This window comes from Amyelois transitella, chromosome 11 (genome assembly GCF_032362555.1).
Source record: "Amyelois transitella isolate CPQ chromosome 11, ilAmyTran1.1, whole genome shotgun sequence".
NCBI lineage: Eukaryota > Metazoa > Arthropoda > Insecta > Lepidoptera > Pyralidae > Amyelois > Amyelois transitella.
Window position 1 is genome coordinate 262,139 of NC_083514.1, and position 27,862 is coordinate 290,000.

Sequence of the window (27,862 nt, forward strand, 5' to 3'; positions counted from 1 at the left end):
AGTGACATTGCTTGCATAGTAATAAAGGTTATGAAATTACCTTTGTTGTATTTTGTTTTTTTAGTTTTCAAAAATGACAAAACAAAGTCAGTGTGGATTATAAATACTGTTAGTTATTTTTATGGTTCGTAGGTCAATCAAAATACTATATCTACACGAAGTTACTTACGCAAACATGATCATGATGAAACTTCTTTGAATATCAAAATCTTTACAAATTCATTTGCCAAAGTTGAGATTAATTAATTTATTTATTTGGAAGACCAACGACCATTTATAATTGGTTTTCTTATTTTGTATAAGTAAATATGGAGCTGCTTATTTAATAGAAATCCGAGTTATACAACACAAATTGTGCCAAAAAGTATATTATAATGATGAGTGGATCCTTTTGAGAGATCAGACTGGAATTACTCTTCCATCGCGCGCAGTTGTAATCTGTCATTATAAATAAATATATAAATATTTATATAATCCTACTACTATTATAAAGGCGAAAGTTTGTATGGATGTATGGATGTTTGTTACTCTTTCACGCAAAAACTACTGAACTGATTACCATGAAATTTGGTATGTAGGTAGCTGAAGACCCAGAATAACACATAGGCTACTTTTTATCCCAGAGTTCCCGCGGGATTGATAGGGTTTCCATGCGGACGAAGTCGCGGGCGGCCTCTAGTGTAATATAAATCACAAATCTAAGAATTTATAAATGCAATATGAACGTTATGATGTCACAACCAAGTATAGCACCACCCGTCATCCATCCATATCAGTTTGGTCCAAAAGTTAGACTGGGAGAGAATGCGTAATGGCATTAACTCCATCTATTGTACATTGCACGTGCATAAAGTTTAGAATAACATATAAAAATACTTACTACTTCTATAGTCTTACATTATTCCGAATTCTATAGCATATTCCCTTAGAAGCCTTTTCAAAATGGCATTAAGTCCATCTGTTGTACATTTTACGTGCATAAAGTTTAGAAAAACATATAAAAATACTTACTTATTCTATAGTCTTATAATATAATATTCCGAATTCTATAGCATATTCCCTTAGAAGCCTTTTCATAGACTCTTATGCGTTGAGTAAGAAATGAACGTTAACAAAACAAATGTCACTCGTGTATTCGGCGGCTTGTGTCGCAGCGGACCGCGGCGGAGCCCCGGGGCGCCGGTCTGCTACTACGAAGTCCCAATGGTTTTCGTACGCAATTGCGTTACATTTTCGAAGCGATAAAACTTGTGTCTTTTAAAGAAGGTTCTGTTTAACGTAGTCTTTTAATTTGTTAATATTCATGTGGTTATTAATACGGAACCTTTTTAAAAAAGAAGACAAGAAATAGGCATTCTTGACTTGACCTTAATCTGTAATCTATACTACGAGTAGTATTACTTTACTCTGTATTTCTTTTATTTGTTTGTATCGTTGTAACTTTTACTTTTTGCTTTATTTAATCAAAATATTTTAGTCCGAAAGCTGGTATAATGTAAATCTCAATTTTGCTTTTACATCTAATATATACAATCTAATAACAACAATACAATCTAACAGCGACCTAAAGTTGTAACTTCATAGTCAGGGCTCCGAAGTTAGCGACAAAAGTTTCGGAGCCAAAAAAACGTCAAGCGCGTTCGCTGCTAACGAGCGCTTGCAAAGTTGCGGGCTTAACGAGTATCTGGATAGTATTCGTTTACATGCATACATACATACATAAAATCCCTTGCGGCGTAGACAGAGTCAACGAGTACTAGTATTAACTGCGATTCAAATGTTCAGGCATTATTTAGTTGTGGTATTTATAAAAATAACTAGATTTTATTAACGGATACGCATATTGATACTAACTCTATACCGAGGCTTCGCTTCTCAGGGAATTTCTGAATAAAACGTGCCCTATTTGTTGTTCAATGTTTATTCATTCCACTGGTTATATTCAACCCGTGTACATTAAAAATTGTAAATTTCATCAGATTAGGCGAGAAAGAGTCCCTAACACACATACACATAGAATCAACACTTACATACACCTTTATGCATCACATTCAACCGTACATTCATAAAACAATGAGTACACATCTTACTCACAACTTGTAAGGAACAGTATCGAATGGAATTCCTTTTAACATTTCGGGAATAGCGTATTAATTCTGTAAGTCGGCTTGATTCCCTCGGGAGCCGCAATATATCGTCGGGGAGCCCTCAGGCGACCTACCTTGTTTAACATTCATCTCTCGTGACTATCAACGTGTAGTATCATAAGGAAATAACTTAATATACAATCACGTTCACATCCCTTGCGGGGTAGACAGGGCTTACAGTCATCAATAGACTGAAAGGCCAAAAGCTGCTTGGCTTAATGAAAGAATTGAGATTTAAATAGTGACAGTTAGCTAGCCCGTCGCGTAAAAGAGGAATCCTAAGTATAAAAGCCTCTCGCTTAGTCGCCTTTTACGACATCCATGGGAAAGAGATCCTATTCTTTTTTTTCCATTGGTGCCGGGAATCACACGGCAACCTTTATTTCAACCTTATTTCTGTATTTTTTTATTCTATCATTAAGCCAAACAACTGAACGTGGCCTATTAGTCTTTTCAAGACTATTGGTGCTGTCTACCCCGTAAGGGACAGAGACCATTTATTTATTTATTTATTGACAATAACTAACCCTATCATTACAGTGTTACCCAATGCGATAGAGTAGCTAATTAAATTACAATCATATGTATGTATTTATGTTATTTCTGTATAGTCTTCAAATAAACAGAATCTTAATTTTCTTTCAACTACGCCGAAGCTTAGAGGAAGGTTATGCTTTTGTTCTATCACTTGCCACTCCTTTCCTACTTGTGCTTTTAACCACGCTTTCCATCCATCCATTTTTAAGGTTTCATATCTAAAAGGTAAAAACGGGACCCTATTACAAAGCGTCCGCTGTCTGTCTGTCACCATGTATGTATCTCTGTATATCATAAACCACGATAGCTATGTTCACAGCTTTTTTTTTTCATATTTTTTGCTCAATATTAGGTAATAACGAAAAAGATTAAAATTTTCACACAATATTAACTTCCATATTACCTTTCAAAATAAATAATTAAGTAACAATAAAGTTATTATTAAAGGGGGCTCACATGCAACAAACGTAATTTTGAAGCAAGTTTTTGGTCGATTCAAATCTACAGTAGTAGAAGAAATAAATAATTAGGTAACAAAAATGATGATGGTGCGGAACCCTTCGTGCGCGAGCCCGACACGCACTTGGCCGGTTATTTTTTAATCTTCCCCTATATCTAAACCGACTCCACTTTTTTAATATGCATGTCTGTGTGTCACACAACTTCAGTGGTTACTTTGATATATTCCAGCCGTTCCTTCGGGCATTCCAATGAGAGGGGAAACGAAATTGAAATTTTGGCGAAATTACGACTTTTGCGGGAAAGTTCAACGACCTACTTAACCGACACATGTCTTAAGGCTTGTGTGTTTGTTACATACATACATACATACATGTAATCACGCCTATAATATACACGTATATAATATGATTCTATCAGTAAGCCAAACATCTGAACGTGGCCTATCAGTCTTTTCAAGATTGTTGACTCTGTCTACCCTGCAAGGGATATATACGTGATTATATGTATGTATGTATAAATCGTGAAGTGTCTAATATGATGTAATTTATATACTTCCCATATTATTCATGAGCAAATAAATCCATCCAATCACTCAAGATAACTTATTTTTTCCTTAAACTGATAAACAAGAATTGAATCAATATGCCTCCAAGGTCTTCCAATTGTCGCACTGAACCATTGGTTTTTACGAAGTTGCGTGATTTGCGGGCTGATTCAGGTCGCCATTACAATGTGTCTTTAAGAAAGTAAACTCGTTTATAGAATAACTAGCGACCCGCCCCGGCTTCGCACGTGTGCAAAATTATAAATGTTATTATACATACAAAACCTTCCACTTGAATCACTCTACCTGTTACAAAAAACCGCATCAAAATCCGTTGCGTAATTTTAAAGATTTAAGCATACAGACAAACAGACTAAAATAGCTACTTTGTTTTATACTATGTAGTGATGATCTTAATCCTTTGGACACCATCCCACCAACACCCTCGGCGGCGCAGTGGTAGTGCGCTTGTCTGTGACACCGGAAGCCCCGGGTTCGAATCCCGCCCAGGGCATGATGAGAAACGAACCCACTCCGATTGGCCTGGGTCATGGATGTTTAAACATACATACAAACTTATAATCACGTGTATAGCCCTTGCGGGGTAGATAGGCCACGTTCAGCTGTTTGGCTTTATGATAGAATTGAGATTCAAATAGTGACAGTTTGCTAGCCCATCGCCTAAAAGAAGAATCCTAAGTTTTGAAGCCTATCCCTTAATCGCCGTTTGCGACATCCATGGTAATGAGATGGAGTGGTCCTTTTTTTATTAGTGAACCATACGGCATTGGATGTTTATCTAAGTATTTATTATGAAATATCGTTAAGTTAGTATCCCGTAACACAAGTCTCGAACTTACTTCGAGGCTAACTCAATCTGTGTAATCTGTCGCGATTGCTCACTAACAGCGCATCCTTTCTTGATTCTACATAATTAATATTATTAAATCTGAGGGTTTCTTTAGTTCTTTATTACTCATCCCCATGTAGGGTAGACAGAGAAAAGCCAGAAGGTTTGGACACCCACGTTCACCTGGATAACTCGATTGATGGAACAGACACTCGAATATAAACAGCTGTGAACTTACTCGTAGTTTTAAGTAATTTATTTGACGTCAACCAACGTTGTGAAACCAAAAGATATGACAATTATTAAGTGATATGAAGTATCCCATAATAATTTATAAAAATTCTGAATTCGAAAGAAAGTAGAACCCAAAGTGTATAAGAATTGATTGTTGATGTGTTTTTGTTAGATACCGGACTAACTAAATAAAATTCACATTAATTAATGCATTTTTGAACCAGCGTCATGCCAGTGAAAGTACTGATTACATCTTGAAACTCAAATAAAACACGTACAATTTGAATTAAGTTTGTAGTTTATGTATATTCAGCGTCGAAGGGCGCCTGGAGTACCTTAATTATGGCGGGACGATTAGACGCACGCGACCAGGGCTGCCATATTGTATATTTTTGTCTTGCTCTCTTTTTTTATTGTGATCATAAAAATCACGATAAAAAAGGACCGTGTGTGTCGTGTGGTTTCTGGCTCTTAAGAATAGAAACACTCCATATCTTTCCCATGGGCGTCGTAAAAGGCGAATAAGGGATAGGCTTATAAACTTCGGATTCCCCTTGTAGGCGATGGGCTAACAACCTGTCACTATTTGAGTCTCAATTCTATAATTAAACCAAACAGCTGAACGTGGCCTATGAGTCTTTCCAAGGCTGTTGGCTCTGTCTACGCCGCAAGGGATGTAGACTTGACTATTTTTATTAGTATGTATGTATCATAAAAATCTTTTTAGATAATAGTAAAGCCATATACGAGTAGCTCTTAGCGGGCCTGATAGTGAAAAAATACAAAGTATATGCAAGCGAAGGAAGTATGCATAGATCGTGGCAAGTGGAAAGAGGTAGTCTCTGCCTACCCCTCCGGGAAAGAGGCTTGATTTTATGTATGTACATATGTATATCCTAGCTGCTCCTGTTACCGCGTAGATTGTACGAAACATTGGATTACTAAGCTTGGGGTTCTTCTTTTAGGCTATACAGGCAGCAACCTGTCATGTGAATCTTATAACTCCATTATTAAGCCATCCAGCTGAATGTGGCCTACCCAGAACAACCAACATAACAGACTTAAACAGAGGACTTAAATTAATGGTCATAACCTTGTTATGCAATCACGTAATTTCTTGTATGAATCCTTAAGACTCTTTTTTTAAGAATTTGAATTTTGGAAACCCTAGTACCTAACCCTTAGACCTGCTGGTTTCCTGCCGTCTGTTGACGTCACGGCTTATCAGGCAGATCATTTTATTGCTCGGATGAGGGCCGTGTTTTCAAGACTCGCCATGACGCAACAATCCTTTACTTTTACGACATGCCAACTTGTAAAGCGAAAGTTATAACGCTAAGTTGATATTAACGCCACTTGCGTACGTATTTTGATGATTTTTGATTGATCTGTGAAGAATAAATAATAATTTTGTATGACCTTAGTTTTTGTAAGTTTATGACTCGCGGGTAGGCATATTTTAGACGAAGTGTGACGTAGTAGTTTTTGATAAAAACAATTTCTTATTAAAAAAATATATTTCTATGTAATTATTATGTTCTATAAATATGAATGATTATAAATGTAATTAAATAATTATAAACGGAACAACAATAGGTCAAACGATTTTCAAATATTTTGTTTACCAAAGGCTTGAAATTAAGGCAACCAAATTTTTTCCAGTGCCTATGTAAAAAGTTAGCGATTTTTTCGTAAATCCAATTAAGGGAACGTCTATTTTTGTACGGAATCCTCTAAATGTTGCAAAGTCAAGGGCGTGTTGTTCCATCGGGCCGAACTGTCGCTAAGCCGGTTAACTTTGACTGGATTTTAATTAACTTTAATTAGATTCGTACTTATTTATTGTGTTTATGATCAAAGGTATACTTTAATTGAATTACTTCTAAAGAAAATTATGAATATTGTGATTTTTTTGTCGGTTATTTTTTCTTATTTCCTTACTCGACTTCTTTACTTAACATCTTTTTCTTTCTGAAGCTGGCAGAAATGCTCAAGTTATAACATATTCTAAAGTTTCTGTATGTAGGTATGCCCTAATCTCGTAAAGTTGTAGACCGATTTTGTTCCGTTAGAAATGTTGGAAGGAGAGTTTTCTGAGTAAGGTTTATATGTATAAATGCTGGCCGTGCGATGCCGGGGTGGATCGCTAAATCGCTAAATAAAAGAACTATTTATTTTTTATTCTTCTTAGCGTGTCGAATCTGAGCCATTTCAGGAATTTCGGGATATCTTGTCTTAGTGCTCTCCTACAGTTAGAATAGAATAGAATAGAATAGATTTATTTTCAAAATTGGATACAAGGTATCACTTATTGACGTCACATAACTTCAATCTAATTATAACTACTACCGCTTCCAAAGCGCATGTGTAGAAGAAGCGGCGGAACAAACTACACTGCAGCATTTTCATAAGACGTCAATTTACAAATATAGATCTCTTAAATCTAAATCGTGGACGAATGCACATTGTCTACATTAAAAAAAAACATGTATGAATGTAGAACTGATTATGTCAATACGAATATTTCGTCAAATAAAATAAATATAAAATAAAATATGTACATACTGTACAAATTATGTCAAGATCATGTCAAAAATACACAAGCATTTAAGAGGCCATTATGTCCAGCTCGGGCCACACATGTTTATCATTAATATAATCATCCGTGCTGTAATAGGCTTTCCTACAAAGCTCAACTTTAATATACTGTTTGAATTTTCTATCATTCATTTCAAGATCACTTTTTGGTAATTTATTATAAAATCTTATACAATTAATCAGAAATGATTTCCCTACCTTAGCCAGCCGATGTGCTGGGATCGACAACTTGTAATTGTTCCGCAGTGATCTACTAGTACATTCACCTACTTTTTTGAAAGAGTCTAAGTTTTTCCTAACATGCATGATGTTATCGAATATGTATTGGGAGAGCAAAGTTAAAATATTTAGGTTTTTGAAAAAATCTCTAAGGGAATCTCTTTGTTTAAGACCGTAGATATATCGAATTGCCCTTTTTTGTAAAATGAAAATAATTTGTATGTCTGCTGCTGATCCCCAAAGCAGTAGACCATATGACATTAAACTATGAAAATAACTAAAATATACTAGCTTAGCAGTTGCCACATCCGTCAAATGCCTAATACGACGAATAGCGTATGCTGCAGAACTAAGCCTTTATCAATAATGTCAGTAGGGTCAATATTTAAGAATTTAAATTTGGAACTGCAAATGCTGACATTATTTTTAAGTAGTATTTCAGCTTCATTAGGGCATGAGTCAATGTTAGAAGTTAATTCCAACGGTATATTTGTAAAAAAATGTTCAAATAAATTAACTATTTCTGTTGTAGAGGTAATTTTCCTAATTTTCCTAGTTCTATAGGAACATCCAATTTTCAGCTTTCCATGTCAAATAACAGCTTCCCAAGCCCAGTTGTTTTCCGTAGTACATTGGCACCAGCCAGACAGTAATGCAAATGATGGCTGTTTAAGCCTTATTACGCTAATAAAGTTCAATAGTTTTTAATAGTTTACCACCTCTATCCGATCTTCAATCAGTTTAGGAGTAACAGGTGTAACATCAATATACTACAAATCAAGAACCTCCCTTAAAGCCGTAGAGCCAGCAGACCACTAGATCATTCAACTTTGCACAGTGGTCTATTTCCAGACCATATTTACGGAATGCTCATAGTCGTTGCCCTTCTGTCCTACTATACTACTGACGCACGATTTTGACGTCACACATCGCGTGCCAGTGTCGATTCACGCAGGAATTATTGGGTAGAGTCAAAGCATTATGTGACGCCATGTTTTTTAACTGTCGAAGCGTGAATGTGGAATTAAATTTCCACCGACAATTGTTGTTTTTCTAAATATATGAATTATGTTTTATTTGTTCCGTTTTTGAGCCATATTTTCGCTAGCTACTTAACAATCTCTCACACGGTTTTATGCCGTTCAGTTTTGGATAAAAAAAACCTGATATTTTAATTAAAGCACGTGTAAATGTAGAATCGACTAAATTACAGTACGACTTCGCGATATTAAATTCCAACTTAGCGTGGAAACTGCCACTTTAAAAAAATAAAATGTGCTCTTGTCAGATGATTAAGGATTCCATTTTTATGTCATTATTAATAACATAGGTCCTTAAGTAAAAAACACTTACTTAGGTAGCGGCCAGCTAAGTCTCCGCACCCCTCTAACTCCACACCTTAACGAACCGGCCACTACACAAACGAACGGACAGTCGCAGTCGAATTCTCATAGCAGACCCACGTGTTTCACCCAGTGCGGTGCAGGCATCTTTGAGATGACAGTGTTGTAATGTGTCTCCGTACGTTGAGAATTAAATGTGTTCTTGACAGGATTACTAATTAGTAGTGTAGATTCTTAGTAATAACACTTAGTAGTAGCGCGCTTAGTCTCCACACCCCTATTACTCCATACCTTCACTTACCGGCCACAACACTAAGAACGGACAGTCGCAGTCAGATTTCCTTAGCAAACGCACGTGTCTCGCCCAGTGCGGTGCTGGTATCTGTGAGGTGACAGTGTTGTGATGTGTCTGCGGACGTTGAGGTAGTCCCGGGGGCGCCATGGGGATCATAATAGGGACGTGCGTCCCGGATCCGGAGCAGGACGCGGCCGCGTACGGCGCTCAGCTGAGGAGGCCGCCCAGAAGGATACTCTATGGTAAATAAGCAAGTAATTATTTTTTTTTGTTGTAAAATGCAAAGATTTTTGTGTTCGCTTGTAAAATTTTACACCGATTTTAATGAATTTTACAACACATGTATGTTCACTGGTAAAATTTAAGACCGATTTTATTGAATTTTACTACACAATAAAGAGTAGTCCTCCTGTAGCGACATAGGCTATCTTTTTTGTATCGCGGATGCGATTAACCAGCCATAAGCCCTAAAGTTCAGTAAGAAGGTAAAAATCCCAATTTGAATAACAAAAAAGTGAGTAAGGAAGCCGCAGATGAGAATCTTTTGCGATGCTGCCGACAGTTGAATTAAATATGTGATACTTATTTTGATAGTGATGATAGTTATTTTGGACATCATTGAAGCCCAAATTGTGATCAAGAGTGAATAATTTTCCCCGTTTTTTTTTTCACATTTTCCATTATTTCTTCGCTCCTTATAGTTGCAGCGTGATGTTATAAAGCCTAAAAGCCTTCCTGGATAAATGGTCTATTCGACGCAAAAATAAGTTTTCAATTCGAACCAGTAGTTCCTGAGATTAGCGCGTTCAAACAAATAAACTCTTCAGCTTTATAATATTAGTATATGTCTATTAACATTAATGTTTTTATATGTTTTATTGTATTATTTCAAATGCTGTTGTTTTGTTGATAAAAACTGAGTAAAGTTTACTCAGTTGGGTTGTTGACGGGAGATTTCTCCAGTGTAGGAAAAACAACTGCTGTGTTGACAGTTAGTACATTTACGAGTTACCGTCTATTTTTTTTTGGCGAAAGATGTTAAATAATGAACTTTGAAATTGAAAACATGTTTCCAAGAAACTAATTGCGAACACTGGTGAGATAGAAGAGAACTTGTCCAATTACATATATTTAAACTGGTGAATGCAACGGCTTGTTTGACTGAATGTTTGATTTTAATTTTTTTTTTTTGTATTTTATTTTCTTATATAAATATTTAAGCGGCCTCTGTGACGCAGCGGTAGTGCGCTTGTCTGTGACATCGGGGGTAGCAGGCCAACATGAAAATTTTTGACAAAATGAAAAAAATATTTAGAAAAAAAAATACATTATAGACCTTTTGAACTCGTCACTTGCATTAAAAAGTTTTAGAGATAGCAATTGTTACAAAAAACACAAAATGTTTGAGAAACATTAAAAGGGACCACTTATTTTCGGGCTTTCTACAAACTTTTTAATTTAATCCATATTTTCTTTTGAACTTGTCTTACTTAGTTCCCTTGTATTTGCCCCCCCTGACACAAAGTGTGGAGTGTTATTATTATTAATGGAATATCCTACAAATATTATAAATGCGATAGTTCGTAGTGTGCACGTGTTGTGGATATGTTTGGTGACTCTTTGAAGCAAAACCTACTGAACGGATTATCTTGAATTTTTTCCTCAGACATTTAAATATTTTAATAACATAATAAGCTAAAATTTAGGATGAACGAAATCGTTGGTAACATTTAGTTTGTTTTTATGTATGTATGTGATACAGAAACTTAATTGTGTCTTGATTATTCTCAACTTTTAAAGTAGTTTAGTTGAGTGTACTTTAGTTTTATTTTTTAATTAAACCTAATCAATTTTCCTTTCTTCTTGTTACAGGTAAGAATTACGGAAGTAGAAAATTAACATAAGCCAGGTAAACTAAAAAACCTTTTGTGTGTAATCTGGTGTCGAAAGAAGTCGCGGGATTACGGTAACCTTTTTCCATCACATTTTGAATAAGTGTATTTTTATTTTTTTTATGAATGTGGATGAAGCAAAGGAAGTATGCAGGGATCGTGGCAAGTGGAAAGAGGTAGTCTCTGCCTACCCCTCCGGGAAAGAGGCGTGATTTTATGTATGTATGTATTTTTATCACGACTTTTCCGGCGGGGTAAACCTAGTTGGCCTAGACATATTGTGTGTAAATTAAATTGTATTTTATTTTTAACGATTGTTATTCTTTATGACAGTCAATAACGTCGTATTAAAAAAACAGACATTGCAATGTTTCATTTGCACAGAAATAAAATTATCCTTATTTATTTTAATATGTACACAAGTGGTCGATTTTAACAAGTACCATTAATCATACATATAATAATTAATAACAGAAAATAAACAAAATTCCTGTTCTATTTCGGCTTATGGAATATAATTGCAATCATAATATAACTAACTGAGCAATGTTATTAATTTATAATATGATTTATTTCCACATCCATTACAAATTGTCTGGATAAATTGTTTTCTCATGATACGAGTATTTAATAACATATGTACATATATATTGACATAGTATGTCGAATTAACTCTTTACATACACTTAATTTTCTCATTATTTTTAATTTATTTATATTAATTTTAGATACATATGGTCACGTCTATATCCCTTGCGGGGTAGACAGAGCCAACAGTCTTGAAAAGACTGAATGGCCACATTCAGCTATTTGGTTTAAAGAATCCCAAGTTTGTAAGCCTATCCCTTAGTCGCCTTTTACGACATCCATGGGAAAGAGATGTAGTGGTCCTATTTTTTTTGTATTGGTGCCGGGAACCACACGGCAACTTTATTACAACATAAATAATGTACGGGTAGATTTAATCCATTTATGCCTAACACAACAATAGAATACTAATAGAACAAAAGTTTTTCGCGTAATGCGAGTACCAACGTAGCAACGACATACAGACAAGTAGGAATTTAAAAAAAAATCACGTATTTGAATTCTGTTGGTCAAATACATATATCGAGTTTTGGCAATTCCTCACATGTGCGTGCAGACATTGGATAATTCTAATTTTATTATAATGTATACGTATGTTTTATGAACACAAGCGGGAATACACGAACATGATAGCTACATAAATATTTCCAAAACAATTATACATCTTCCTCTTTTCCTCCTTCATGTGCTCCTCCCACTTGTTCTTCCAATCCATCCACAATGGTGTCTTCCTCATCCCCCAAAAGCTGGTTGACCTGCAACTCTTTAGGGATCCCGACGAAAAGGGAGAGGTATGCTAAGGTCGTTTGGTTCGAAGGTGCAGTTGTAGCTGAAAAATGGGATTCTTGTATTTTTTTTTATTAGCCTATATTTATGGCTTGGCAAAGGCCACCCCTTTCTCTTTCCATAAACCTCTATCTGAAGTATTTGGCCCGATTTCTGATTATCTTCTTTGGTATAATTTTATGTCATATATTGTATAAAGCCCTCGTAGTATGGAAAGCGCGATGTATGCAGGGGTGGTATCTGTAAAGTGTCCGGTTAATGCGTGATGCGCAAAAAGGCACAGGTTCAAATCCCACCTCCGACACATGGCCGAATAATACATAATAGTCATTGGTACATACCAATGACTATTTTCAAAGTTATATATGTAGATTAGTTTAAATACTAACCGGTCCTCCTACGATGAGATAAATCGTGAGGAAACATGCACATTCAGGCAACTTTAACCATGGATCCAATACGGGTTGGGTTTTCTTGCAAAGGTAGCGCAGGTCAGATGTGTGTCGTTTCGTTTCAAAACCTGACTCACCCAATCTAGGATCCATGGTCAAAGGCATACCACGAGCTCCTCTTCAGAGAGGTGAGGATGCAACCGGGACTAAAGCCAGGAGGAAGATGTATGGAAAGCGCGACGCCGTTTTTATCGCCCGCTGTCTCGTTCCACGTCATAATAAATAGCGAAACAACGATGGCTTTTCGTGCGATATAAACGGCATCGCGCGTGCCATGCTCCGGGCAGGCTTTTGTGTCTAGACAAGTTAAACTCTTTTTACCCCGTAAGGGATAAAGTATTGACAAATACGTAAAGATGTGTATACATACGAATAGTCGATGCTCTGGTGATGGTATCATTGAGTCTACCATCAGACGCCGAAGGAGACGAGTAGAATCCAGGGGGGAGGAATATAGGCATCACCATGGGACACGCAGGGCCACCTGGAACCAGATTTACTGATAATGGAAATCATTGATTATATCATTAAGCCGTGAATGTGACCTTTGAGTCGACCCCGTTGGGATAACTACGTGATTATATTAATGTACCTACTTGCGTCGCCTGCGCGAATTTAGATGATTAATTAGCGCCATTTATTTATAGTTAAGTATCCATTTATTTATTTATAAATAAGTCATCTAGGACCTACACGCGCGAATTAAACACTATCGACAAAAATACAGGTTTTTCGCTCTTTATTTATATTTGATGAAATCTATGTTTGTAAATTCTGCAGTGTAGTTTCTTCCGCCGTTCCTTCTACACATGTGCTTTATGACAGCGGTAGTAGATATAATTAGACTTTAATTATATTGACATCAATAATTTATACCTCGAATCCAATTTTGAAAACAAATCTAAACTTATAAAGTTGAAGAGTTTGTTTGAACGCGCTAATCTCAGGAACTACTGGTTCGAATTAAAAAATCCTTTTTGTGTTGAATAGACCATTCATCGAGGAAGGCTTTAGGCTATATAACATCACGCTGCAACTATCAGGAGCGAAGAAATAATGGAAAATGTAAAATAAACGGGGTAAATTATTCAACCCTGAGGGCTTCAATGATGCCCAAAATTCCACGCGGACGAAGTCGCGGGCACAGCTAGTCTTGTATAATCTTACTTGGCACACACGGCTGGTAAGCAGGATAAGAGCACTGCGGAGAATTCGGAGAAGGCGGGCACTGCTGCGTCTTCTTCACTACGCATATAGGCTGATGTTGGCAGGGGCGGTGTGTCGTCGTTGTAGTAGTTGTTGTAGTAATAGTAGTAGTTGTAGTCGCAATTGTCGTAGTCTTGTAAGGCACCGACTGCCCCGCAGTCTCGCCTGAGCACGGCGGCGGCGATGGACAGTCCGCCACGTCTTCCACTTCGACCACTTCTGAAAAATGTTCGGTTAATGTTAGCTGCTAGTTGATAAAGAACAGTTGCTACTGAATTTCGTGAAACCGCCGAGCTTGCATGAAGTGAGTTGTGAATGTGGATGAAGCGTAAGAAGTATGCAGGGAGTTTTGTTCATACTCGAACCTTGGTCTTCAAAAGGTGGTCCCAAACGCGACCAATGTCAATGGGATTAATAATAGTAACTTTAAAATGAATTTCATCATTCTCTATGACCACGAATCAGGAGTAGAGTAAGTCAGGTCAGGTCAGATTGAGTGACTCTGATCTATGTACGTACTCCGTTATCCAAACTCAAGCGCAATTGAAAATGTATTCACAATCAGAACATACATTGTTAAACTTTAATATGGTTAGATATACATGCATATATATAGTCACGTCTATATCCCATGCGGGGTAGACAGTTGAAAATGTAAATTGACGTCCGGTGAAAATGCTGCAGTGTAGTTTGTTCCGCCGCTTCTTCTACACGTGCGCTTTGAAAGCGTTAGTAGATATAATTCGATTAAAGTGATGTGACGTCGATAAGTGATGCCTTGTATCCAATTTTGAAAATAATTCTTCTATTTTGTAATACTGAGCCAACAGTCTTGAAAAGACTGATGGGCCACGTTCAGCTTTTTTAATTGATGATATAGTTAGTCGGTTTGATATTTTAGCTTCTATTTCCATGGATTAGGGTTTCGTACCTAATTACCATTATAAGCTATCCTTCAACTTTAATACACACAAATGATGTCACCTGTCAATTTTGACCTTGTCGTTTGTAAAGTTAGGTATTACGATACATTACATAAAACCCATTAAACCTTTGTGTCCTCTAACAAAGTACAGGCTTGAAATGAAAGTGGATTCGTTAATCGTTTCCAAATCAATCGATCTAATGACAAATAGGCCACATGACAACACTTTATACGCACGTTTGATCGTAATTGTTGAGGACGTGACATTCATCATCGATCATGACGCGGAACTGCTAGCAGTGTCGCCTTCCGTACAGTTATTATAAAATGAATATGTCACGTCTTTATTCCTAGCAAAGGTAGACAGAGCCACCAGTCTTGAAAAGACTGATGTGCTACGCTCAGCTGTTTGGCTTAGTGATAGATTTGAGATTCAAATAGTGACCGGTTGCTAGCCCATCGCCCTAGCCAATCCCAAGTTTATAAGCCTATCCCTTAGTAGCCTTTTACGACATCTGTGGGAAAGAAATGGTGTGGTCCTATTTTTTTCTAATGGTGCTGGGAACCACACGGCACATATGCATAATCTCACGTGCCGTGAATTGGTGCCGTGTAGTTTTCGACATAGCTTCTAAACTTGTCATTCCTCTTTCTAGCAACCTATTTTAATCTCAATTCTATCATTGAGCCAAGCAGCTGAACGTGGCCTATCAGTCTTTTGATGACTGTTGGCCCTGTCTACCCCGCAGGGGATATAGACGTGATTATATGTTATGTTTTGTAATCTCATTTTGATCCAATTTAGTGTAGTTGAAAAATATAAATGAATATAGTTAGCAAAAGTAAAACCAATTTGAACGAAGAAAAGTCAAGAGTATTATGAAAATAGCTCCTCATCCTATTGGCACATTTGTTGACTCGATGAAATATACTTGTGATTGCATTCTGAATGCATATTATGTGTCCCTCGTTAATTTATAACTCTAGAATTGAAATGGCAAACGGAACTGGAGATCTTGAAGTCAATTAGGCGTTTGTAGAAGTAAAAGATTATAGGAAGTTGATTCATTTGCACGGACGTCGACTAGTCGCTAGAACGGGTTTTTAATCAAGGCGAGCGATTTTGTGTTCGCAATACGTTTAATTAAATGTTAAAAATAAATTTAAATTTGTGCCTGTCAAAAATAATTACGAAGAACATAACACAGGTGCTAAAGTAACATACATACATACATATGGTCACATCTATATCCCTTGCGGGGTAGACAGAGCCAATAGTCTTGAAAAGACTGAATGGCCACGTTCAGCTATTTGGCTTAATGATAGAATTGAAATTCATATAAAGTGACAGGTTGCTAGCCCGTCGCCGAAAAGAAGAATCCCAAGTTCATAAGCCTATCCCTTAGTCGCCTTTTACGACATCCATGCGAAAGAGATAGAGTGGTCCTAATATCGGCGCCGGGAACCACACGGCACAGTTACTCCGTACCCCGGTAAGGAGGCGCAGCTGTACTTTCCCCCAACCTCTGCCTCAGGGCCTTCTTCAGCTTGCACTCCTCGCACATCTCGCAGTACACCGCCACCAGCGAGGCGTGTTCGGACATGTCCCGGCATTTCCTGCACGCTATCTTACACCCGACCGCGCTCGTCCGGGTCGCTGGCGTCAGGCACACGATTATCATTGTCAGGTGTATTAGTGCTGGACATATTTTGGGATTTTTCATCGTTGCCCTTTTGTAAATCTGCGAATTGTAATGGTTTTCTGAATTGTTTTTAACTAGCTGTGCCTGTGACTCTGTTCGCGTGGAATAGTTTTTATCATTGAAGGATGAATAATTTCCCCCGTTATTTTTTTCACATTCTCTGGTTTTTCCGAGATCCTGATTATATATGTACAAGAATTGCTCGTTTAAATATATTACATAAACCTTTCAGAAAATATTTTAATGAATCTCCAGTCAATACCAGTTGAGCTGAGTTTGAATTGATCTGGTTTAACAAACAAAGAACAACACATAAAAATTGTCCGATTGTTACTTAGTTATAACATCTCAGTCTTAATAATAAAAATTACGCGATCTCATGTAAGAAAATGTAATTCAAGCACAAGACACCAAGAAATATAACTACGATTACTACAAAACTTGACATGAAAAACAAAACTTACTTGTCTACAACATAAAGATGTTCTTGACGTGTATTTAATTATCCGTCGCTCTTGTTAACTGTAATCATTTGACATTTCATAATAGCAACTTAATTACCAGTGACGACCTCCGGCACCACAGTAACAATCAGTTTCCCCCTCGGAACGAACTCCTGACGTCAGATATCGCAATAAACTCGTTATCAGCTGATGATAACGCTTCTCATTAACTTGGGAATATCAATCCTGATTATTTATTGCGAAAATATCAGGTATTGTAATTTGGTAGTGTTACATACGGAGTTTTGATCGAATCATCAGTCTTGTTGACAATTGTTTCAATATTATTAGTTGAAATAGGACTTTTATAGTCAATGACTTTTTGAAAGAGCTTGTGAAAGATGTGATTGAATTTAATATTTCTTATTTTTCTTCACAAAAACTTGGAACTGATTGTGTAAACAGCAGGTTTATGCTTTACCCTTGAAAGTTATAATCGTAATACAATATTTTTATGCGATTATTATTATAGTATTTTTAAACCTTTGCCTCATATGTAAAACATATTAAAAAGAGCTATGAATGTGGGTGAAGCGAAAGAAGTATGCAAGGATCGTGGCAAGTTGAATCTCCCGGAGAAAAAGGCGTGATTTATGTATGTATGTTTATTCTTCATTGGGATTGGCATCACTCTTCGAAATAAAGTCAGTATCTTCCTCTTTGGTTTAAGTCCCGGTTGCATCCTCACCACTCTGGAGAGGAGCCCGGGGTATGCCTTTGACCATGGAGCCTGGGTGGGGTGAGTCAGGTTTTTACGCAAAGCGACTCCCATCTGACCTCCGCAACCTTTGCAGGTGAACCTGACCCATCATGGATCGATCATGGTTACACATCCAGTTGCCTGAATGTGTAGCTTTCCTCACGTTGTTTTCCCTCATCGTAATTTCCCTCGTCTATAGAATACAGATTCAAATAGCGACAGGTTGCTAGCGCATTGCCTTAAAGAAGAATCTCAAGTTTATAAGCCTTTATCTTAGTCGCTTTATACGACATACATAACTTTGAAATTTATGTAGTATATCTATCTATCTATATACATTCAGCGCTGCCCGTCCGTCATCATATCAACACGTATCGATTGTTTGGCGTCCGCTCGTCTATCGATTCAGCCGGTAATTGCCGGCGCCCTGTCTCGGCATTGATATGTCATGCTGTGGTATTCAGAATCGATCAAAGGAATTAAAACAATAGGTACGTGATGTTAACTTTGTAGTGACAAATCGATAATATATTTACATTTTTAATTAAGTAGGTTATGGGTAGTAAGTTCTTAATCATTTTGTTTCTGTTCCCTAAGATCTTTTAATGCAACTTCGTGGTTTATTCCGTACATCATGCGTGTATATCAAAGCTGGTCATTTTAGTTTTATTAGTAACAATTTTTTTGCTTTTTAAAACCATAATCGAAGAACCAAATTCTTATGTGGGCATAAAATTATTCTAATGATATTGTTGTTTGCCAAATGCCATTTTGATCCGCGGCTGTACGATTCAGGTCGCTGTTCCACTTTCATCTATATCTCAAGAAAGCAAATAAGCCTCAAATACACTCCTGAGAACAGGCGCCTGACAAAACAAACACCTCGCCAATCAAAACGAAGAGTTTACGATCTTCCTGTTAGTATTGAAAGTGGCATTTCCTGTATGGCTTTTTGAGTATGTTTAAGAGTTACAGTACTTTCTGATGCAGAAATACCTGTCGAATAAGTTAGTGTTGCCCAAATAAAAATGGAAAGAGCAATGAGCAATGAATGAAACCGTAAATGAAAAGACTAAAATAGTTTTTAAGACCAAGGTAGGAATGTTCTACGGTACGAAGACAGAAGTGGAAGTGGACAGGACACAAAGCATGGATGGATCAAGATCGGTTTACTAGAAGGGTAATAGAATGTGGCCGTGGGTTATAACAAATAGTAGAGGCCGCCCGGCACCATGTTGGGTCGACGACATCAAATTACACGCTGGCTCTAACTCTAGTTATGGAATCTATTCCAGTGATGAGGGCAAGACAAAAATGGAAGATAATGGAGGAGGATTACGTCTTGAGATGAATCTCTCTCTCTTACATCTTTCGGTATTCACGATTGCAGACTCCGCTGTAGCACTTTGGGGCTCGGGGGAAATTGTCCGGTTTTTGGTATCCTCATATTAAGTCCATTGGCTCGTATAGCACCTTTCGCGACGTGTAGCCAAGAATTTTTCGGTCTGCTCCTTCTTCTTGGGCATGGCAAGACGTTTGTTCCTTAGTAATTTTTCTGCTAAATGTGACCGTCCCGACGTAGAGAGCTCTCTTTTAATTTGTCTGCTATGTCATGGAAATGAAGACTACCTCGAACACTAGGGTTCCTCACGCCTCAGGTCCTGAGGGAAATATAAATGTTGCAAAGGAGGAATGTATAATACTATGTAGGTACTTAATGGTTCCTTTCCTATTCACGATGAGCAAACCCTTAGAGAATAGCTAGCAGACCATTCCACTCCATTGTATCGATTGGTTTGTAAGTAATTACCTCGGGAACTGTTGATTAGCCGGTGTTAATTAAGCTAATTGCCGATACGGGCTACGATTTCGAAGTGCTGTTGTGTAGCTGACAACATTGTTGGCTTTGTTTAATCCATATCATCCATCATCATTACTTCTTCTTTCTTTATCCTGGAGTTAGTCCTGGTTACATCCTCACCTCTCTGGAGAGGAGCCCAGGGTACGCTTTTCTCACCATGATCCAAGATCGTGTAAGTCAGATATTTACACGAAGCAACTTCTGTGGGACCTCCGCAACTTTTGCAGGGATCATGGTTCAACATTCAGTTGCCACAATGTGCAAGTTTTCTGACGATGTTTGTTCTCACCGTTAATGCGTCGGTTGGTACTAATACTAATGTGCATTACTCAGAATAAGTTCAATAGAATAGGTCCGATGTTGGATTTGAACCTATTCCTCCATGCGCATCGTGTACCTAATTTGATTTGATCGAGCACCATAGTTTGACCGACGCTTCCATGTGGATATGTGCATTTAATTACCGGCTATTATATACCGTGCCGTGTGGTTCCCAGCACCAATAAAAAAAAGAATAGGACCACTCCATCTCGTTCCCATGCATATCGTAAAAGGTGACTAAGGGATAGGCTTATAAACTTGGGATTCTTTTAGGCGATGGGCTAGCAACCCGTCACTATTTGAATCTCAATTTTATCATTAAGCCAAACAGCTGAACGTGGCCTATCAGTCTTTTCAAGACTGTTGGCTCTGTCTACCCCGTAAGGGATAAAGACGTGATCATATGTATGTATAACCGGCTACATCCATAGCTGTGTGGCTTCAGAGCCCAGGGTCAGTCTTATTTAGGTGATTTGACGAGTTTACACATTTTTATACAGAACGCCTGTTGTATAACCTCGCAACACAAAGACTTGACTAGAATCAAGCTTAGAACAGGTTTATTTGTTATAATTTTTTAAAGACGTGTAATTTTGAAACTCACACACATACACGGGGTAGACGGCGCCAATTTCTTCTTATCTGAATGTAATAATGATTTCAGATTGTATTCTATTAAATGTACGGAATTTATTTCCATAGATATTCGAAACATGCCAAGAACATTGTGAACACCGCCTTAGGATAGTCAATTATGCTGACTGTTCTTGCGGAAACATTCGATTTTGACTCGCCTCCGTCCAACAGACTGATGAGACGGGGTTTTAAAGGTTTCAATTCTTTTTTTGCCATCGTTAAATTGTAATGCTCTGGCAATCTCTATTGATTTCGCAGATTGAGGTATCTTGACATCCGATAGATATCATTCAAAATACTTGTACCTATATTTATTCAAAATTGTACCGTGTGGTGCCTGGAACCAATAGAAAAAAGAATAGGATTACTCCATCTCTCACCCATTGATGTCGTAAAAGGGGTAGGCTTATAAACCTGGGATTCTTCTTTTAGGCGATGGGCTAGCAACCTGTCACTATTTGAATCTGAAGCTTATCCCCTAGTCGCCTAGAAATAGTATGTTTGCTATAAATTCGCATTCAGTACAAGTGGGCGGTAAACTCGTACGCATGTGCCTACAATGTACATGTCATTATAGTGTTATTTCTTGTTTAACCTTTGCACGTTCGTAAACTTAACACGGAACTGTCTGTATCTACAGTACTTATGATTGTTTAATTTTCAACGGTCGGAAATTATACATACCAGCCTACTATGTAGAATAAAATATTAATTTTTAAACAAATTATATGTGAACAAATTAAAAGTACAAATAGCTGGACGTGGCCTATCAGTCTCTACACAAGACTGTTTGGCTCTGTCTACCCCGCAAGGGATATGGACGTGATTATATGTATGTATGTATTATAAGTGTGACAAATATTGTTCAGCTCAAAGATGATTTTATATCCTACTTTTTGTATTTTAAATAACAGTAACGTCCCACTTGGTAGTAGTAGGAAATTAATCATTAATGAACTGAGTTAGTTTCATATAAGAGCTTGTTTAGTATTATGCGTTATCTCTTCAATAGTGAAGTCTCAGTTTTATCTTGAACAATAACTCTCGTAAAAGGCGACTAAGGCAACGGCTTATAAACGTGAGATTCTTTTTGTGTAGGTTGGCAACCTGCCACTATTTGAATCTCATACATACATATAGTCACGTCTTTATCCTTTGCGGGGTAAACAGAGCCAATTATCTTGAAACGGCAGAAAGGCCACTTTAGCTGTATGGCTGAATGATAGAATTAGGATTATCACATAGTGACAGGTTGCTAGCCCATCGCCTGAAAGAAGAATCCCAAGTTTATATTAAGCCTATTTTTATCATGATTCCCACAAGAGCAATGCCAAAGGCAACAATTTGTAAAATAAAATTGAGAAACACTCTGAATAACACGTTAACCCGTTTGAAACTGCAGATTTTGTTTTATTTTTAAAACCGTCGATCGTATCGCTCGGGAAAACAATTTTCACTTCTTCATCAACTTTGTCCGTTCCGTACGTTTTCATAACGAACGTGTTCATCTTCTTCCTTCTGGCTTTTGTCCCGGTTGCATCCTCACCTCTCTGGAGAGGAGCCCGGGGTATGCCTTTGACCATGGATCCTGGATTGGGTGAGTTAGGTTTAAACACGAAGCGACTCCCGTCTGATCTCCGCAACGTTTTCAGGTAAACCTAACCCGTATTGGATCCATGGTTACACATCCAGTTGCCTGAATGTGCAGGTTTCCTCACGATGTTTTCCCTCATCGTAAGAGCATCGGTTGGTATTCGAACTAATTTACATAGCTTTGAAAATAGTCATTAGTAATTAGCCGAGGTGGTATTCGAACCTGTGCCTTTCTGCGCACCACGCATTTTAAGCGGGCAGCTTACTGATGACTTGAGATTATAACGATTTTATAAGAATAATTGAATTCCCCCATTAGCGGAATTACAAGAAACACGAAATTACAGCCAATTCTGTCCTATATTTATATAGCACCGAATGTTTGTAAGGATGTATAGATGCGTCTGTGTTTGTAACTTTTTCACACGAAAACTACTGAACAGATTTTCATGAATTTTTTTTTGACATTGAATAAACATAAGTTAAAATTTGTGCCGTGTGGTTCCCGGCACCAATAGAAAATAGAATAGGACCACTCCACTCCACTCCAACTCTTTCCCATGGATGTCGTAAAAGGCTACTAAGGGATAAGCATATAAACTTGAGATTCTACTTTTAGGCGACGGGCTTGCAACCTGTTACATTATATGAATCTCAATTCTACTAGGAAGCCAAACAGCGGAATGTGGCCTATCAGTATTTTCAAGACTGTTGGCTCTGTCTACCCCGCAAGGGATATAGATGTGACCATATGTATGTAGGTATGTATTGAATTAACATAATTTAATTTTTTTATAGATTTAAGGCGGACAAAGTCGCGGGCAATCTTTATTAATTCTTATTCACAAATGATTTTAAAGTAATGTACGGTCAGTGATGTAAACATTCACAGCTCAAGGCCAGGTGGAGGTCGCCATCAAAAACACTACTTTGAAACGGACAGACACACCGCAGCACTAACTACTAAACCATACACACATAAAATCACGTCTTTATCCCTTACGGGGTAGACAGAGTCAACAGTCTCACCAATACTCAAAGACCACGTTTAGCAGTAAGGCTTAAAGATGGAATGGATATTCAAATATTAACAGGTTGCTGGTTGTAATGTGATGTTATATAGCCTTAAGCCTTCTTCGATAAATGGTCTATTCAACGCAAAAATAATTTTTCAATTCGAACCAGTAGTTCCTGAGATTAGCGCGTTCAAACAAACAAACAAATTCTTCAGCTTTATAACATTAGTATAGATATTTCAGATTTTATTAGCAGCCTTAATTATTAAATACGATAGTTTACACTCGTGGCACGTCTGTCTTCGTCTGTCATCCTAATATAGTGCGGAATGCGTTACACGACCATATGCCGACGCCATTACACGGAGGTCAGTGTGACCTCACCGCGATAACGTACGTTTATACAGACATATAATCCCGTCTTCAGCTTTTACCGGCGCGGACAGAGCCAACACTCTCGAAAAAACTGAGAAAAGTCACGTTGGCTAATGATGAAATGCAGATTGAAATAGTGATCCATGGTCTCCTCTCCGGAGTGGTGAGGATGCAACCGGGTCTAAAAGCCAGGAGGAAGAGCAGATTCAAATAGTGACAGATTTCTAGCCCTACAAGAAGAATCCCAAGTTTATTAGCCTATCCCTTAGTCGCCTTATACGAAAACCCTGGGACGTAGATTAATTGCATGATCGCATTCTAAAGTGCTGGTAACCACACGGCACTACGCGGCAATAAAATTGAAAACATGGATTTTTTTTAATCTATGATTTAGGACGTAGAGTCCTTTTGTTTCAATATAAAATGTCCGGTGAATACAATATTTCCTACTTATTACAAGACTAGCTGTGCCCGCATATTGCCCGCCCGCTTTGGGCATATTGAAGCCCTCAAATGTAAATATTAGTTGTAGCGTGATGTAAAGCCTTCCTCGATAAATGGTCTATTCAACACAAAAATAATTTTCTGTTCCTGAGATTAGCGCGTTCAAACTAACAAACAAACTCTTCAGCTTTATATTAGTACATACATACATAACATCACGCCTCTTTTCCGGAGGGGTAGGCAGAGACTACCACTTTCCACTTGCCACGATCTCTGCATATTTCCTTCGCTTCATCCACATTCATAACTCTCTTCATGCAAGCTCGAAAAAATAAATTTTTCTTTGTCTATTCAACACAAAAAAATATATTTTCTGTTCCTGAGATTAGCGCGTTCAAACAAACAAACTCTTCAGCTTTATATCAGTTTAGATTGTTAAGTAAGTCTGTCTGTCTGTCTGTTTCAGGTATAAAATGTCCTGTGTGCAGCAAGTTCGTGCTGCCGGACGACATCGAGTGCCACCTTGTCATGTGTCTAACAAGGCCCAGGCTCTCCTACAACGGTCAGTATCACTCAGTATAACAGTCAGTATCACTACATAGTGTAAAACAAAGTCGCTATTTTACTCTGTTTGTCTGTATGCTTAAATCTTTAAAATTACGCAACGGATTTCGATGCGGTCTTTTGTAACAGGTAGAGTGATTCAAGAGGAAGGTTTTTATGTATAATAACATTTATAATTTTGCACCCGTGCGAAGCCGCGGGCGGGTCGCTAGTTTTATTTATTACATAAATATATTTTTTTTAAATATATACGGGACAATTTGCACTGATTGAGTTAGCCTCGAAGTAAGTTTGAGACTTGTGTTAAGAGAAAACTCAACAATACTATGTTTTATAATAAATACTTATATAGATAAACATCCGAGACCCAGGCAGAAAAAGTTCTTTTCTCATCATGCCCCGGCTGGGATTCGAACCCGGGACCTCCGATGTCACTGATAAGCGTTCTAACTCTGCGCCACAGAAGCCGTCCAAAACATACATACATATACACGTCTATATCCCTTGCGGGGACGACAGAGCCAACAGTCTCGAAATGACTGATAGGCCACGTTCAGCTGTGCACGGCTTGATGATGGAATTGTGATTCAAACAGTGACATGTTGCTAGCCTATCGTCAGCAAGAAGAATCCCAAGTCTATAAGCCTTTCCCTTAGTCGCCTTTAACGCCAACCATGTGACAGATGTCGAGTGGTCCTAATGTGAAGTGCAGGGAACCATATAGCACTTATTTTTTTACTGGTAACCCCTCAGCTCCTTAGCCCGCTTTAACGCACTAATCTAACGCTTCTTCCTCCTGGCGTAAGTCCCGGTTACATCTTCAGCTCTCTGGAGAGAATTCGGGATAGCGCCTTTTGATCAGGATCCTGGCTAGGGTAAGTTGGACAAGATTTTCTTTATGTTGTTAATAATGAAATCACCATGTGCTTTTCAGAGGACATCCTGAGCGACTCCAAGGGCGAGTGCGTGATCTGCCTGGAGGAGCTGTGCGCTGGCGACACCATCGCGCGTCTGCCCTGCCTCTGCATCTATCATAAGGGGTAAACATCTTCTTTTTCCTCCTAGATTTAGTCCCGGTTGCATCCTCACCTCTCTGGAGAGGAGCCCGCGGTATGCCTCTGACCATGGACCCTAGATTGGGTGAGTCAGGTTTTTACACGAAGGACTTCTGTCTCCGAAACCTTTGCAGGTTAACCTAATCTGTGTTGGATCCACATTTACACATACAATTGCATGAATGTGCAGGTTTCCTCACGATGTTTTACCATCACCGTAAAATATATGATGAACAGATAAGTGGTAAACATCATCTTTTATTATGTTATTTTTGTCCTCCTGGCGATCGTTCAGGTTGCCTCCTCTCTGAGGAAGAGTTACTCAAAAACTATTAAATACTAGAGGCCGCCCGCGACTTCGTCCGCATGGAAACCCTATCAATCCCGCGGGAACTCTGGGATAAAAAGTAGCCTATGCGTTTTTCTGGGTCTTCAGCTACCTACATACCAAATTTCATGGTAATCGGCTCAGTAGTTTTTGCGTGAAAGAGTAACAAACATCCATACATCCATACAAACTTTCGCCTTTATAATAGTAGTAGGATTCTGAATGTAAGACAAGGGTTACACAATCAGTTTGGCGTTTCCTCAGAATCTAACCACTTGACTAACGGACTGATGGTCCAGAAAGACTAAAATCAAATATTTTAATTTTTTTATCATTCTGCTGTGAATGACAGTAGACTGATGCCAGAATGAACGTGTTACCATTTGAATCATTCTCGCGTCAGTCAGTGCTTAAATTATTTGATTTTTGCCATTCTGGACCATTAGTCCGTCAGGCAACCAGCAATAACATGGAAGCTTTCCTACACTGTTATTACAGGCTTAACCATACGATAGTGTTACTAAATAAACCTTAATTTGGTAACTAAGTTTACCACAGAAACCTGATTTTGTTTTTAAACAATAATTGTGGTGTCACTCTAGTACGCTGTGAAAGTGCTTATTACTCTGTTGTCTTTATGTGGCATTCACTAAAAAGTGACAGGAAGTTTTCTTATGCTAAAACCAGGCACCCACTACATCCTTACAAATATAAAAATCGCGATTTATTCTCGAAGAGGTAGGAAGTCAAGATCTGTGCATACTCCCCTTTATGTGTCTTTTAACAGAGAACATCCCCAATTCAATCCAAATACCAAATGTATTTGTATGTAATGTATATTAATGTACTCCAATTAAATTTATTCTCGCCAGCATTTTTCCAGGAAGCATTATAATAACTTCCTATAGCTATATGTATCCCATTGTGGCGGTATATCGGGGCGCGCACCCGCTATCAAAGGGCTTGTAGGGCCTTTGTGTGAGCTCGATAAGCCTGGATCTAGGTCGCCGATAGCTTAAGTTCGAGCTAAGTTAGCACTATCTAGCTTACGATGTTGATTTACGCAGATATCGAGATTTAATAGAAGATAAGTCGATTTTGCTAAACTAGATACATTTTTCGCTCAGTTGTTTTATATTTTACTAGATAGCTGTCCCGGCAAACGTTGTTTTGCCATATAAATAATTTTTAGTTAAAAAAAAATTTTAAGGGTGGACAACCCTTAACACTTAGGGGTATGAAAAATATATGTTAGCCAATTCTTAGACCTACTGAATATGCATGCAAAATTTGGTTAAAATCGGTAAAGCCGTTTCGGAGGAGTACGGAGACAAACATTGTGACACGAGAATTTTATATATAAGATTAGCATATACTTGATTGTATATGCAGGTATAGTTAGTTTTGTTGTTGATTAAGTTGCTAAATCAATAAAGATATTAATTTAAAGAACCTTCAACTACAATATAAAACCTGTCTGTTAATAATCTGTTTTAACAATTATCGTAATATGACCGTGTTTTCTATTTCCAGATGTATAGACCAATGGTTTGAAGTGAACAGATCTTGTCCGGAGCACCCAGGAGACTAGTGTGGGGGGCGACGGGCCACCCCGGCCACCGAGGGCCACCGCGGGCCAGTGGGCCGCCGTGGGCTGTGGGCTGTGGGCCACCCGGCCATGTGCC

General features: G+C 38.0%; 2 protein-coding genes across 6 annotated transcripts in view; one reads left to right on the forward strand and one right to left on the reverse strand.

Annotated features, from left to right (window-relative positions):
- LOC106133655 (E3 ubiquitin-protein ligase znrf2) overlaps positions 1–27,862 on the forward strand; it is a 92,764-nt gene that overhangs the window by 64,516 nt on the left and 386 nt on the right. For 3 of the 5 annotated variants that reach the window (XM_013333462.2, XM_060946446.1, XM_060946448.1), the window contains exons 2-4: positions 24,697–24,792; positions 25,729–25,834; positions 27,711–27,862. The exon at positions 27,711–27,862 is cut by the window's right edge and continues 386 nt beyond it. In XM_013333462.2, coding sequence (XP_013188916.1) covers positions 24,697–24,792; positions 25,729–25,834; positions 27,711–27,768 — 260 coding nt within the window. In that variant the 3' untranslated portion in view covers positions 27,769–27,862. Of the gene's footprint in view, positions 1–9,251; positions 9,472–18,417; positions 18,476–24,696; positions 24,793–25,728; positions 25,835–27,710 lie in introns of those variants that run through there. The other 2 variants (XM_013333463.2, XM_060946449.1) reach the window with 2 other exon arrangements.
- Positions 11,544–16,817, reverse strand: LOC132902225 (integumentary mucin A.1-like). Its single transcript, XM_060946445.1, has 4 exons — positions 16,568–16,817; positions 14,115–14,372; positions 13,318–13,431; positions 11,544–12,538 (listed from the first exon to the last, which is right to left on the reverse strand). The coding sequence occupies exons 1-4, from the start codon at positions 16,800–16,802 to the stop codon at positions 12,366–12,368; spliced, it is 780 nt and encodes a 259-aa protein (XP_060802428.1). The 5' UTR covers positions 16,803–16,817; the 3' UTR covers positions 11,544–12,365.

What these genes read in the sequence shown, in the direction of transcription:
- LOC132902225 (XM_060946445.1), bottom strand. Translation starts at nt 16,802, where the DNA reads ATGAAAAATCCCAAAATATGTCCAGCACTAATACACCTGACAATGATA. An exon ending in AGCTGCGCCTCCTTACCGGG is followed by an intron (nt 14,373 to 16,567) that starts GTACGGAGTAAC and finishes AACATTTTTCAG; the next exon opens with AAGTGGTCGAAGTGGAAGAC. An exon ending in TTACCAGCCGTGTGTGCCAA is followed by an intron (nt 13,432 to 14,114) that starts GTAAGATTATAC and finishes ATCTGGTTCCAG; the next exon opens with GTGGCCCTGCGTGTCCCATG.